This window comes from Opisthorchis viverrini (genome assembly GCF_000715545.1).
Source record: "Opisthorchis viverrini unplaced genomic scaffold opera_v5_15, whole genome shotgun sequence".
Classification (NCBI taxonomy): domain Eukaryota; kingdom Metazoa; phylum Platyhelminthes; class Trematoda; order Opisthorchiida; family Opisthorchiidae; genus Opisthorchis; species Opisthorchis viverrini.
The window spans coordinates 2,259,909-2,274,241 of NW_008751671.1; the positions used below are offsets into that span (position 1 = coordinate 2,259,909).

Below are 14,333 nucleotides of genomic sequence, written 5' to 3' on the forward strand. Positions count from 1 at the left end.
TGCAACTGCCCTCACTTCAGTTTGCATTTCTGCATCGAGACGGCTGTTTGGAAGCCACATCGCTGTTGCATGCCCTGCTTCGTCACTCTTCAGCGACTGCTGCTAACCTCAGATTGGCGTTTGTCGATATCTCGAAAGTCTTTGATTCGCTTTTGCATGACACAGTCGTTAGATCTGCCGAGGCGTTTGGAGCTCCGCCACCCCTAGTTCGATACACCGCACAGTCGTATGAGAATGCCGTAGCAGTTTTCCCCATTTCCGAAGTTCACCGCCACAGAGGTGTGAGGCAAGGGGATCCTTTCTCCCCATTATTATTCATTATGGCAATGAATGAGGCTCTTGGATTGTCGATGCCGCGACGGGGATACCAGATCCATGACACCTTAGTAGATGGTTTTGCTTTCGCTAACGACTGGGTCGTGTGTGCAGAGGGTCAGGCACGCCCTAAAGAGAAGCTTGAAACTGGTGCGGTTGAGTTGGGAAGAGCTGGCATGAAAATGAACGCCCGAAAGACGAAAGTGATGGTTATTTGTGGGGACAGGAAACATCTGGCAACAGCAGTCTCAGCCGAACCATTTCACTTCGTCGAGAAACTAATCACTCCTCTGGGTCCGACAGACAGTGTAGCATATTTGGGCATTCCCTTTACCTCCAAGGGGAAAGGGGTCTTCAACCACCGACAGCACCTGCTCAAAATGCTTGAAGAAATGACTGGTGCCCCGTTGAAGCCGCATCCAAGAATGGATATCACGAGGAACTACTTGATACTAAGGCTGACATATTCGCTCGTGCTCGGCCAAGTCCACAGGAACACGCTCAAAAGATTGGAGAACTACATCAGACAATATATTCGTGGCTGGCTACGCCTACCGAAGGACGCCCCGATCAGCTACATCCACGCCGGTAAGCAACATGGGGGACTTGGTATCCCAAGTCTGAGTGCAACAATCCCGATGCAGCGGAGAACGCGTATGGAAAAGCTCCTTTCTACTCAGTGCCACGTACTACGCAATGTGATCAACGAGTCCGGATTCGGCAAAGTTGTTCGGGATCTCAGCCTTTCGATCCGAGGCGTAGACACCAAGGAAGAACTGGTGGCTGCTTGGGGTGACAGTCTGCACAACAGCGCTGAAGGTCGCGGTTTATGGGATTTGGCCACTTCGCCTCTCTCAAAACGATGGCTCATATTTCCAGAACGAGTGTTTCCTCAGATATTTATCCGCGGTATTCAGCTCCGATACAACCTGCTCAGGACGAGAGTTAGAAGCGCTCGGCATGGTCATGGTGGCCCGACGATCTTATGTCGTGGAGATTGTAACCAACCGGAGTGTTTGGTGCATATTTTGCAGTCTTGCAGCTATGCTCGTCTCAATCGGGTTGCAAGGGAACTCGGAAAACGTCTCAGTTACCTGGGATACACCGTCTTCGAAGAGTTGAAAGCACCTACTTCGTCGTCTTCCATCAAGCCTGACCCAATTGCTGTTCCGATTCGTTAATCGTCTGCATTAATTTTTATGTCTGTGACCATGCTCTTCAAAAATAAATGATGGTATATCAGTAATATTTCCACTGAAATTCAGCCAAAGTCGTCTCTAGTTGCAGGCTAAATATTTCCCGAATTAGTGATAGCGATCCAAGAGCAGCAGTTGCATCTAAAAGTACAACGTCGTGATTCTTCCTTTTTGACACTCACCTACCTGAATTAGTTATTTCAGCAGCAACGGGGCACAAACTATCGTGCGCAGCAAACAGTGAACACTTTTGAAAACTTTCGTCGGCGTACTTATGACACTTTTATGTACATTTTTGCCATTTAATCGCACACCAGACCCAGTATGACGGACACTGTGCCTGATGTACGAGTTTTTGACTGTGATAGCGCCTACCACGCCTTGAAGAGAGCATTAGTTGTCCTTTCTTCGGTTGTTGGTCTTTAGACGCGTGTCTCCATATCAAAATCTTTACATACTTTGGGATTCATCCCATCAGACTGGAACTGTTCTTGGCATGATTTCGAATGAGACGTTCCTCTGTTTTCTCCCATACTTCACTGATTGGTTTTTGACTAATAACCTCTGGTTTGTTTCCGGGTAAACTGGCAACGTTGTTCAGAGTAGTAACCGGATAGAAGAAAACTGAATTTAATTTAACTATCATTTGCATTCGAGCGGTTGGAAATTCCTAGTAGTGTTTTCCGGTCCTCATTGAAACATGGAAATGAAGAAGGTTCCTTTGTTGTCCAAGATGCACAGGGAATTAGGAATGGAAGGGAGATGTAAAATAATTACAAATTATAGCCTGAATAGTCATGATGTCTGGATCTTTTTTGCGCGAAATATAGGAACTGAACAAATAACGCACAGAAGTTTAAATCACAAACGAAGGTTTTTATGCCTTTGTCGTTACTAGTAGTTTTACTGCAATTCACAAATTCTTCCGGGAGTCGTGATAATTTTTTAAAAAAGGTGTACTGGTAATTGTTACTGTGGGAGCACACTGAACATGCACACCTTGGAGACAGTATACCGCGACGGTATTCTGAGTCAAACCTTACCACGACAACGTCGTTACATGGGATGCTGAATCGATTGTGTGTACAAGGGTACTTCCATTAACCCCAATTTAACCAGGTAACCTGCACTGTACAACAGTTATGACAGTTATATACATTTAGCTGGCATCAGCTAGAGATTGGACTGTGGTTTGGACAACCACACGCAGTTGTGATAAAGCGAGGTGTTTGTACGCTGCCGAGTATGCTTTTTTATGTGATCTTGAATAAAATCTGTTGAGATAATACTGATGGGCTTGGTAAGATCCATCGCCCAGCCTAGGCATAACGACAACAGAGTGAGCATCGGTGTCGCACCATATGAGCTTATGTTATCACCCGTCCATTGCCTTAACTTTTCATTGAAAATATGGTCTTCTGCATGCTTACATAAAATCGCAGATCACGAGCTGCACAAATGAACCATTTTTCTGGAACCCAGAGGCCAATATTACTGATTAACGTTCGTTGTCAGAAATTTAAGCAAACTTGGTTTAGGTTATCCTCTGGTAACTCACGATAAAGTTGGGAGCACAGGAGTCTCGCAGCCGCCCTCTTAGTTGGGTGAAAATGCTATTTGAAAATCCAAGATCTGATGGAAACATTACAAACGAGGGATGAAGCTGGGTTTCAGGTGAATCTCTCGCAAAGTTAAATTTGCTTGCAAATAAGTGTATCTAGCTACTGGGTTTCTAGTAGCACATAAGGTAGACGGAACACCAGGACTTGCACCTACTTAATGAGCCGCAAGAAGGAGAAGACCAGTCGTGGGCTGTCCAAGAATTTTCAGCGACCTTAAGCAGTGTAATTCGAATATACATGTATCGCAATATATTGGATATCGTACCAACTGAAACATGAGGCGGACAGGTGCAGCACATTCATTTGCTTAGAAGCATCATAAACGAGGGATTCAGCTGGGTACCAGGTGAATCTCCCGCAAAACCAAATTTGTTCGCAAATGAGTGTAATCCGATGATGGTTGGTTTTTTATTGTATCAAACAAAAGCAAAGGGTTTAACCTGACTAGGGCGCCTTAGTGCTCCAAACGTGAAATGATTTAGATGTAAGTTTTTGGGTTATGATCGGTTATATCCTTTCAATATTTGACATTTTTAAGCTTATCATTTTTGTTTCTCAGAAGCAATGTTCTAAAACATCAGTCATCTGGACAGTTCTCATCAATATGGTAAACCAGTTTTTAGGTGTAAAGCTATCCGTAAGCATCTCAAGTGCTAATGCCCAAGTGTCGTATGACGTCCGTTTACCAGATTGGCTGACCACAAGCAAATCTCCTAAAGCGTCTTGTTTCACTGTTTAGATAGTGCATAAAAAATCTAGCCCCTCGAATTTTATACTGACAGACTTTATTTGAGAGCATCTACGGTGATTTTCATAAGTCTCAACGCCTGTTCACAGGGTTTCCTCTACGTAAATAACAGAAAAACAATTTTCATGAATAAAGCTGGTTTTTGTTTTAATGAAGTCTGAAGAAAAACACATCGGTCAGTAAAGTAGATGCTCGACATACCCACCAATGTACGTACGAATGCAGAAGCGTCAATTTGCACCATTATGACATTATTTCAATACTCGTCTCGTTGTCGTTTTACGTTCTCTTAGGATATTCAGATGTGACTATTGAAGAACTTCCGGTATTCTCTTGTGAATATAATGACTAAAGCGTTTCTGAACTGTTTATTCAACGATGTCAAACGACCATTATTAGCCAGCCAAAATATTATCATGTTTCAATAAAGTACTGACATAAACTCGGAAGTAGAGCCTCATCCTTCTATAAATAATACCAAAGATTAGTTTGATCTGCGCCAGCTTGGGGCTTGAATTGTAGGGGGTAAGTCCGTGTTTGATAAGGCACTAACAAACGCAAGTTGAAAGCTAGCGATAGCACATATAATTCACGTTATTTCAGAAGAAAAGCGATCTACTATTTTATATGCCTACAATATTACACTGAGCCCTCATTTTCTCCTGTTATTGAAAGTTGAGTGACTTGTTTCAGCACTGTTGCATGTCGCCTCATATAGAATTCGGCAAATTTGCTAATCAGATGGAAAAAGGGCTCGTCAAAAAACATGGTAGAGCACATTTTTACATGATTTAAATCCAGTTGCAGGGCGGTTGTTACTTCTTTAATTTCCTACTGAATAACCTGCACTCTGGAAAAACTGAAGGTCGGTGCCCCTCCATTATATTACGCAGTGCATAATCAAAGCGTTTTTCTCACTGAAGGACGTCAAAAATATTTTTTTCAAAAATCTACTGACAATGCCATGCGAAAGTGATAATATCTTTTTAAGCAAACACTGATTTGATAAAGACTTACAAACAAAGATATTTGTTTGGACCAACCTAACAAACTTTACTGGGCCTTGATGATAACTGTACAGGTCAGGACCCCCTTTCCCATGCGGAGGACAGCCCAAAAAGCATACCCTGCAGGTAGGCGTGAAGAGAATAAAGTACAGGTGAGTCCCTCGGAAAGCAGCCTACCCTGGATTTGAAGGGAAAAGTTGAAGGGTGTAGACCATCCAAAAAGTTTACTGTAACGCTGCAATCCCGAACTGTGAGGCAAATACCTACTCAAAACTGCTGGATAGCATCATGTAAACGGAAGAAGATGCTGAAGAATGGTAATAATACCACCACCCATGCCTCTTAGAACACACCATATTGCGACACAAACAGCCCCAATAAATGCACTTTAAATAATAGCCCATCAAACACTCATTCACCGCTCCCCTGCTGGACCTTCCAGCGTGGTAACACAGCACCCAACAGCACCCGAGCCTCAGGCCAAGAGTCCATGATTACAATCAATTTTACAGCTGCTTTTATCAACATCTATCAACAGTTTGCCAACTCTGTTCATCTCCGTCTTTTGGGGCGACATCTGTTTTCATAAACAACGGAGATTCGCAAAAGTAGCTTTCTTGGCGGTGGTAAGATGAGAGAAAAGGAGATCACTGATGGACCTGTTGACTTCAGCAATGAGATGATAGATAACATCTCAGAAAAAATACCCACTGCCATTAGAATGTCTTACCAATTACTGAAACATTATTATTGTTAGAATTGAGTTGGCATTTGGCTACATTCTGAGCCCTCGCTTGATACTTGCCTGAATTTAAAACCCTTATTCTAGGTGAGGAAGATACTCTGCCGGGCAATTTTTAGAGCACGCAACGGTACAATCACCACCACCCCTTAAAAGAGACAGAACGGCTTGGCTGCCTCACACGAGGATAAAGCCACGATGCTTTACATCGCGACACATTGCGTCATTGGAACTAGCATCAAAGCGGCAGATCACGAGGGCTGGTAATACATGCAATCACACAATCCGGACCCGCAGGTGGTCTGTGCTGCTGAAAGGGGTGCAACTAGCGCGAAGAACGGTAGAGACGGATGAAAAGGCTTCCAATTGAGATGCACCTAGTCACTGTGTTTCTGATCGATAGAAACTATATAATCTATGTACTAGACATCCAAAATTTCAGCTTGCTGTGTCACAAAATGCTGTCCCATGAATACTTATAGATCTTCTAGGACAAAACGACGTTAAAAAGATACAGCGTGCCATACGCAGACGATACGATTATACCGGTGTTACTTCTGATGAAACATGCGAGTAGTGTATATTTAGTGTCCAGGCTTTGCACTGCATCCAAGTGAAGGTCATTTTCATTACGAAACTCGTGGGACATCTTCGCAATATTTGTGTACAACTGTGCAATTGTCAGTTAATATCCATGGAAGTTCAAGAGCACGCGTGAAAATGTTCAGTTTTATAGACTATGTGCATTGGAGATATGTATGTTCCTGCTTAATGACTAGTACCTGCTAGTGGATGATAATAGATGCCAATTGCTAGTAGATGGCTCCGTAGCGACAGCTCTCCTCCTTCAACTGGTAGGTGCGTGAACAATGAGACTTGATCACCCTTTGAAGTTTGTAAAAATGTCAAATTGTCAGGTATCGGTTGTCTTAAACTGGGACGCCATATCAAACGATGAAAGTTTCCTATTTCGAAGTTATGGACAAGTGAACGATAGACGAATCACCCAAGAGGAAGTAGTACATAATCATACCACTGGACAACTTTGCCGAAAAATTCGACGTATTAGCAGATTTTCTGTCTAACGCCACTTCCGTGGCAAACGCTAAATCAAATAATGGGTTTGTTTGTATTCAACTGGTCAACCATATTATGGTTTTGGGCTGAAGTTTGAAGGCTCACTTTCGTTTGAAATAGACATGGATCTTGGTATCGACAAACTTATGACCATGCGTTGGCAAAACGGATTCTAATTTTGCTGCCAAGTTGCAACTAAGCTGCCAGAATGTTGCTTATCCTAGTTTGTTTAGGACGTTTTCAACAAAATAATTTAGAAAACGCAGGTGAAATTCAGAGATTGTTCAATGTGACCGAGGAAATAAGAGACCGTTAATCGGGGGAGATGAGGGTAAGAAAAGTGTCATTAACCAACAAACACGAGGGAGGCAAATGATATATATATATATATATATATATATATATAACACAAATGGCAGTGAGGTCTAAACAGACAACTCATGTCATAATGTACGTAACAAAGCAATTCAAAAAAAAGGTGTGCAAAGAAGCAGCCACATTTCTTTACGTTTACCTAACCTGGAACAAGCCGTGTTGCACCCGACGACTAGCAAGTGGATCGATGGAACTAGGTTTACAGTGATAACTAACCCTAATCCGCTGAAGCGCCACGAGGAGTTGACTATTTTGACCGCATTTCATGCTATAAATAGCGCGTACTGCAGAAGCGAGGACAAGAATTTTCGGGATAGATGTAACTGGTTAATGTGATAGTATCGCAAGTCTACCTCTGTTTGTGTGTTGGCCAGATGCATAGATGATCATGTAAAGTTGTTAGTGTCGATTATAATCGACATGGTGTTCGGCCACCCATAATCCAGCAGCAAAATAATAAGCTGATGGTGTGAGGTAGACGGAACAAACATTAGACAGTAGGCAAATCTGATATGTCAGTAATTGTGCCGCATTATAAGATGACCGTAGAACTTACTGGTGAAATTTAGGAGGCAGAACATATAAATACCTGTCGGAATTTCGAAGTAAATTTATCTGACTACCACATGACAATGAGACTCCGCGCTCAACGCATCGTACTAAATATTTTCTTGGCTGCTGTGCGCTCAGGTGGGAATCTTTGAAAAAATTTTGCTCATAGATTGGTTATATGCATTTCAAAAATATCTTTCAATTCTTTATAGGGAGCTCTTAGAACAGGAATGCTTGATCCTCATCTAAATAAATGTTTTGGCTTCCGCAGTTGCTTTCATTGCCTTTGAATGCAAATGCCTCATGGTCATTTTCCTAACAAGAGAATCACTACAACGAATGCCTACAACGAAATACACAAGAAACATCATCTTAAGATAAAAGTCTGTTCATGACTGGTCGCAAGGAGAAAGACGTTTGTTGTTGCGCAGCATGAAGAGTAATCAGCCAAATATCTTGAATACAAGTTTAGTTCAATAGATTCAGGATAAAACTGTGCATTTTTCCAGAATTAACGTGCATTATGTAAACTTCTAGGATAAAAATTCGGAAGACTCAGTCCTTGTTCATTTACTGATAACTTACAATCACCATTACTTAAAACCGTCAAGTAACAACACTTTCACAAAAAGGTAAGATTTTGACCCATTCGCTTACTAATAAAACATACTTAGACAGCCTTTCGTACGAGCGGTGAGGGAAATCAAGTGCGTGAAGTTGGAAACCCGTTTAGGGATACTGATAAAGGTTGTTTGCTGATGTTTTCGAATAAGTTTCTGGCATCAAGCGCAAAACTTCGTCAGGAGATCACTCTTCATATTTATTGGTTACTCGATTGAAAGCTGAATTCAGCTTTCATGACTGTCAATTAAATATGCAAACGGAACATGCTAGTTGTAATAAAATATCCAGAATCTCATTAAAGCATGTTGAAGACGGTTGCTCAATTTACCAACCCACGACGAAAAATAATCGAGTTTGAACATAAGCAAGGACACTCATTCGGGTAAAATTCGGCGAACGAAATCCGGTATGTTATCCTGATATCCTTTTCCACGGAAAATTGTGGATTCTTTGGTGCTGCAGTATCATGGGTATTTTGTTTATATCAAAATGGCAAAAGAGATAGTAAGAAATTTAAAAAAAACGTCAGTCTACAAAATGGTTAAATAACATATCTCTAGAGGGAAATTTCTCCGACTAAAAGGCTTAAATTAACTTTTGAAAAACATGGCATGTCCATTTAAAGTACCTTTTTCTATTTTGAACTTCCTTCAAAAAGAATGTGATAAAAAACGTAAGTATTCATTGTAAAAGTTATCAGAAACGGTCACCCTTATACCTGGATAAGTGAAACAACCTGAACAAGCCCTAAACCCATATGAACTACTAGTGAAAATTAGAGTTATCATATTAGGTAACAATGCTAACATTGACGTGGACCGAAATCCAACATGAAATCCGGCTGAATGGAGTACCCTTGAAGTTTGTCAAGATGAGAAGTATAAACACTAGGGATTTTTGAAGAGGTTCATTGTGCTTACTGCTACACATAAAGATATTTATTTGACTTATTAGCCAGTTTGTTTCGAAGGAGTAGGAAAAAACAGGATTTGTAAAACTACCGGTGCTTTCTGAATCAAACCTCACTTTTCATGCAGCCCAAGCCACCTTGATGCGAGGGTGTCTTCTTGATATCGGGGCGTCTGTGGGCTGAGCGCCATACAGCGCACTCAGTACCTCTACATACGTGCGATATGTACATGAATAGCTGAATAAATACCATAGGACATTTGCGAGTATACCTAAGATTTTCGTAAGCTAAAGGACGGTTATATTATCAATGTAATTTCGGATGCATGAATGGGGTAAAACTGTTAGCTTCCTGATGACTCAGTTTAAGTGACCATTTTACATAACACGCATGACAACTCCAGTAAAAGAACGTAAGTGTACTTAGTTTGGCGTAAGCCTACTCAACGTGTCGTTCTAAACTGTTCTTTGATTAAATGTCATCTGAAAAAGAGGTAACTTTCACAAATACATTGCTGAGTAGACTTAGGCATCCGTGACCCCCTCACAGCCAGTAAATTGTGACATCTTACTGCTTGAATTTCGGAAGTCGAACTGCTTAAAGAACAAGGTAAGATTTGTATTTACGTAATCATATTCCAACAATGCAGCGTAACTGATGATTTGTGGAAATATTTCTGTCGCTGAGGAATAATATCAAATAAGGACAACAAAAGTGTTGCCTGTAGCTTAAAAACGAGGCAATATGTATGCACCAGCTAAAGAATGTTTTGTTGCACAGGAGCATAACAGACGACATTTTCAGGCTGGATATATATAGAGAGAAGTTCTCAATAAGGGCTAATTATAGCCGGTTGATTGCCAAAATTGGCTCACAAGTTTTGCGAGATATATTAAACTGTTATGAGCAAACCATTATTTTACGAAACATGTTTAACGTCACTGATAAGTAAATATCGATTTTGAGGGGAATTTCACTTGCGTTGCTTATGAACGGACCGCAAGAAAAACGGGGAGTTATCACGTAATCTGCAAGGTCTAGCTGTACTAAATGTTTATTAAAGCTTTTGAGAGCGATTGTTCAGGGAAGTGATCCTCCGAAAAATCTCAAAATCTCATAATCTTACAAAAACGAACGTAAATCAGTGCGTCAGGTTTCGCGTTTTCGAAGGTTTTTGATGGCCCTCTGGATGTTGTTCCAGTGTTCGTTTCTTTCTTTATCAGTGTTGTTTTTTACGGATGCCTCTGGGTTACCTGTGCAAAAAACTGACACAGTTATACCAAAGTCAGTGGAATTTGCTCGGTCCACTGTTAGCATACGTAATATTAGTTATAGCGCCATGCTAATCTTAATCCCGACGTATCCGTAATTTGTAATAGCAAATGTAATTTTCTTGCCTTGAACACTGTTGGCCATATACTCTTTCGCATTTCCACAAAAAATGGCAGCTTCGGCATGCCCCAAAGAAGGTAGTTATGATTCTTGGCAGTGTGTTAAAATATTGAACAAAAACAGCAGACCTGTAAAAATGTCATCAAAACCAAAAATATGAAAAGATCTTCAGCAAAAACAACTTCCTAGTCCGATTTATGTGTTCATATACATATATGACTATATAGTTTTAATTATAGTGACCATTGTAGTTTGTTGAAACACAAATAAAACTTTTGAACTTAACCAACCTTAAAACTGACTTCTTGTTGCGATGGACTGTAACACGAAAGACGTGCGGCATGCAGTATTTTTTGTGATGCGCGATTCGGACAATTTGTGTTTTTGTTGCTCGGTTTATTCTTAGAAATGCGCTATCAGCGCAAAAAAGCGTTCGTTTACCAGATGTGTCATGATAGTCGTTGTTTGTGATTGTAGAACGCATTTGCAGCACAAAATCAAAGGAATGTGTATATCTAAACAGGGACCAAATCGATAAAGAATAAACCATTCATTTGAAAACCTTCGAACTCAGGCCTGTAAAATAGCGACCATAAAGTTACTAATCAAGGCTGATGAATTTGGATATGTCCATGTGGAAAGGTCCATCCTATTGATGTGGTAGTCAGTAAATCCGACCCATTGTCATCAACAGTTAATGACAGTACACAGAATTATATGAGTCTTCATGGTAACAGACGGGATATGGTGCTTCCGTAAAGTCAAACAAGGCCAGACGTCCCTCATAGGAACATGGGAGGCACCGGTCACTAAAATGCAAAATATTCTAAAATCGCTCCTGGCTCTGTTTGAAGAACAAAGCCTCCAAAATGAAAATTTATTACTGTACCCAGCTGCTTATTAACTCACATCTGTTTAGTACATCTGAGGCTCAATAATATAATTTTTGGGGGATATTTTGCCTCAGTAGTTATTGTCACTTTCAAAGTGTACGCGTATACGCTGCGCGTGTATACTTCTATTTCTATGGATGTTTTTATTCACTTGTTTCTTTTGCCACTTCAAAAACCTAAAGCGTACGTCAGTCATAATCGGCATTTTTGAATAGCCCTTGGATATGAGCCAGTGATTTAAATATAACTTGAGTGAATCTGTGACAAACATTTACAGAGAGAGGCTTTATTTGTGGCTTTAATCTAAACGTTAATTCCGCAAAACTTTACGTGAATTACGTTCCAATTTGACAAGTACCAAAATGCAACTACGACAGTAATTTGATGTTAGCTAATTATCTAAAAAACGGATGGAGTCATTACCATGAAATTAAAAAGTTCGTAAGCACAAGACCTGCGCGTCATCTGTATCTTAAAATGGCTCAGCAGTAGCAGTCGGAAAAACTGACCTGCGGCAATTATTTCTAGGTGAATGTATAGATGATCTATATGCCGTAAATATTTAGAATTAAACTAAGTATACTTTACAAAAAGACCGGTTGCATCTGCATTTGGAATCGTGAGCAACATGCATTTCATGGAACCAAGAAGCTTTCCAACCCACGTCCTTCCGGCCCGTATTTAAACATTTAACCGTTAAGCCACGATCAACAGGTCAGCAGCACGGTTTGCTCACTGACGAACTGCTGTTCGGCGCTGATGACTAACCGGTTGATTTTATAGCCTACTGGCCAGGAAATCTTGGGTTCGCGGCTCCCCGGGGCTTCGTGAGACACGCACTGCTGATTATTCCCAATGGAGATGAAAAGGCTGTACAGGTTCCTTGGGTAGGTTGCCTGAAATCACAGGGAAAAACCTCAATAAGATGGTGTAGGTTGGATGTTGGTCTGTTCGCCGAGCTTGGCAGTTGAATTGCAAACGTTTCATCACCAATCGAGGTGACATCGTCAGTGCAGGGTTGAGTGGGTGAATTCCTCCTCTTCTGCCTGTGATTATATAGCTTCTAAACAGTATCTGGTAGTTCTGGAAACAATCGTCGTGCTGTGATTCGGTCGTTTCCTTCTTGCTTTGTGGGGTGGGTTTTGCTCATTTGATTGGCCTTCTGTTTTTCGTGGTTGCCTTCCTTTGACCCAATTAGTCCGTTGGTCGCCGTTAGGTTTCTTAGCTCCGAGTCACGTGACCGTGTGGTTCTTTCGACCGTAACGGCTGATAGACTGGGTCAATGTCGATGTGTTTATTGATCGATTTTTGTGTGGAGTACCACGCCTCGGCAAATTCTCGCTCCCGTTTTGTTCTTGCGTGAGCGAGTATTTGAACATTATCCCAATTGAACGTGTGTCCTTCTCTGTCTTCGTGGATTGAGGCGAGTGACATTGGGTCATGTCTTCCACTGGCAAGCTTGTGTTCGTGTATTCTCGTAGCAAGTTTTCTTCCAGTTTCTTCCAGTTTCTGCATTGTAATTTCCGAGATGACATCAGGCCGAAAATATGGGCACGATATGTGGATGACACATTCGCTGTTGTGAAGAAAAGTGAACTACTACGAGCGGTGGAACTGCTGAACAACGTGTTTCCCGACATCCAATTCACAATAGAAACTGAGGAGAACAACAAATTGGCGTAACAAGGACAACAAACGACCAACTACAAACTGAAGTGTACAGGAAAGAAACGCATACGGACCAGATTCTGAATTACCACAGCAACAATCCGAACTGTCACAAGCGGAGCTGTGTTCAAACTCTATTCAAGCGAATAGAGACACATTGCAACACAACAGAGGCGAAGAAAAAGGAAGAACGAAGACTCTTCGAGACATTCCGAAATAACGGCTACGCGAGAAATTTCATATGGAGGTGCTTATGAGACCAACACCAAGCTGGTCCGTCAACACAACCAGAACAGAGGAAGATTACGCTGCCGTATATCAGAAATGGGGCGGAGCTAACTGCACGACACCTACGGCAACATGGAATTGCAGTCGCCTTTAAGCCTACAACACGTCGAGAAGAACCCTCTCGAAACCAAGGGGAAGTTTGAATGCTTTGAAGAAAACTAATGTGGTCTACAAACTTGAATGCACCGACTGCGAGAAACATTATGTTGGCCAAACTGGAAGAAAACTTGCTACGAGAATACACGAACACAAGCTTGCCAGTGGAAGACATGACCCAATGTCACTCGCCTCAATCCACGAAGACAGAGAAGGACACACGTTCAATTGGGATAATGTTCAAATACTCGCTCACGCAAGAACAAAACGGGAGCGAGAATTTGCCGAGGCGTGGTACTCCACACAAAAATCGATCAATAAACACATCGACATTGACCCAGTCTATCAGCCGTTACGGTCGAAAGAACCACACGGTCACGTGACTCGGAGCTAAGAAACCTAACGGCGACCAACGGACTAATTGGGTCAAAGGAAGGCAACCACGAAAAACAGAAGGCCAATCAAATGAGCAAAACCCACCCCACAAAGCAAGAAGGAAACGACCGAATCACAGCATGACAACCACATACAGAACTGCCGAATTGAATGCACCCAACGAACCAACCGGGCACAGGAGATTGAAACCACGTGAGATTCACAGAAGACAAATCATACTACACGATGACCGTTTCCGGGACTACCAGATACTGTTTAGGAGCTATATAATCACAGGCAGAAGACGAGGAATTCACCCACTCAACCCTGCACTGACGCTGTCACCTCGATTGGTGATGAAACGTTTGCAATTCAACTGCCAAGCTCGGCGAACAGATCAACAACCAAACAGCGCCCCCGAGCTACGTACATTCCGCAACATTGGTAAGATGG

General features: G+C 41.7%; 1 protein-coding gene across 1 annotated transcript; it reads left to right on the forward strand.

The window, feature by feature from the left end:
• Window positions 1–1,543: 1,543 nt before the first annotated feature.
• On the forward strand, window positions 1,544–13,136 carry T265_01419 (hypothetical protein; the record flags this gene model as incomplete). Its single annotated transcript, XM_009165445.1, has 2 exons — window positions 1,544–1,549; window positions 12,960–13,136. The coding sequence occupies 2 exons, from the start codon at window positions 1,544–1,546 to the stop codon at window positions 13,134–13,136; spliced, it is 183 nt and encodes a 60-aa protein (XP_009163709.1).
• Between the last annotated feature and the right edge of the window lie 1,197 nt (window positions 13,137–14,333).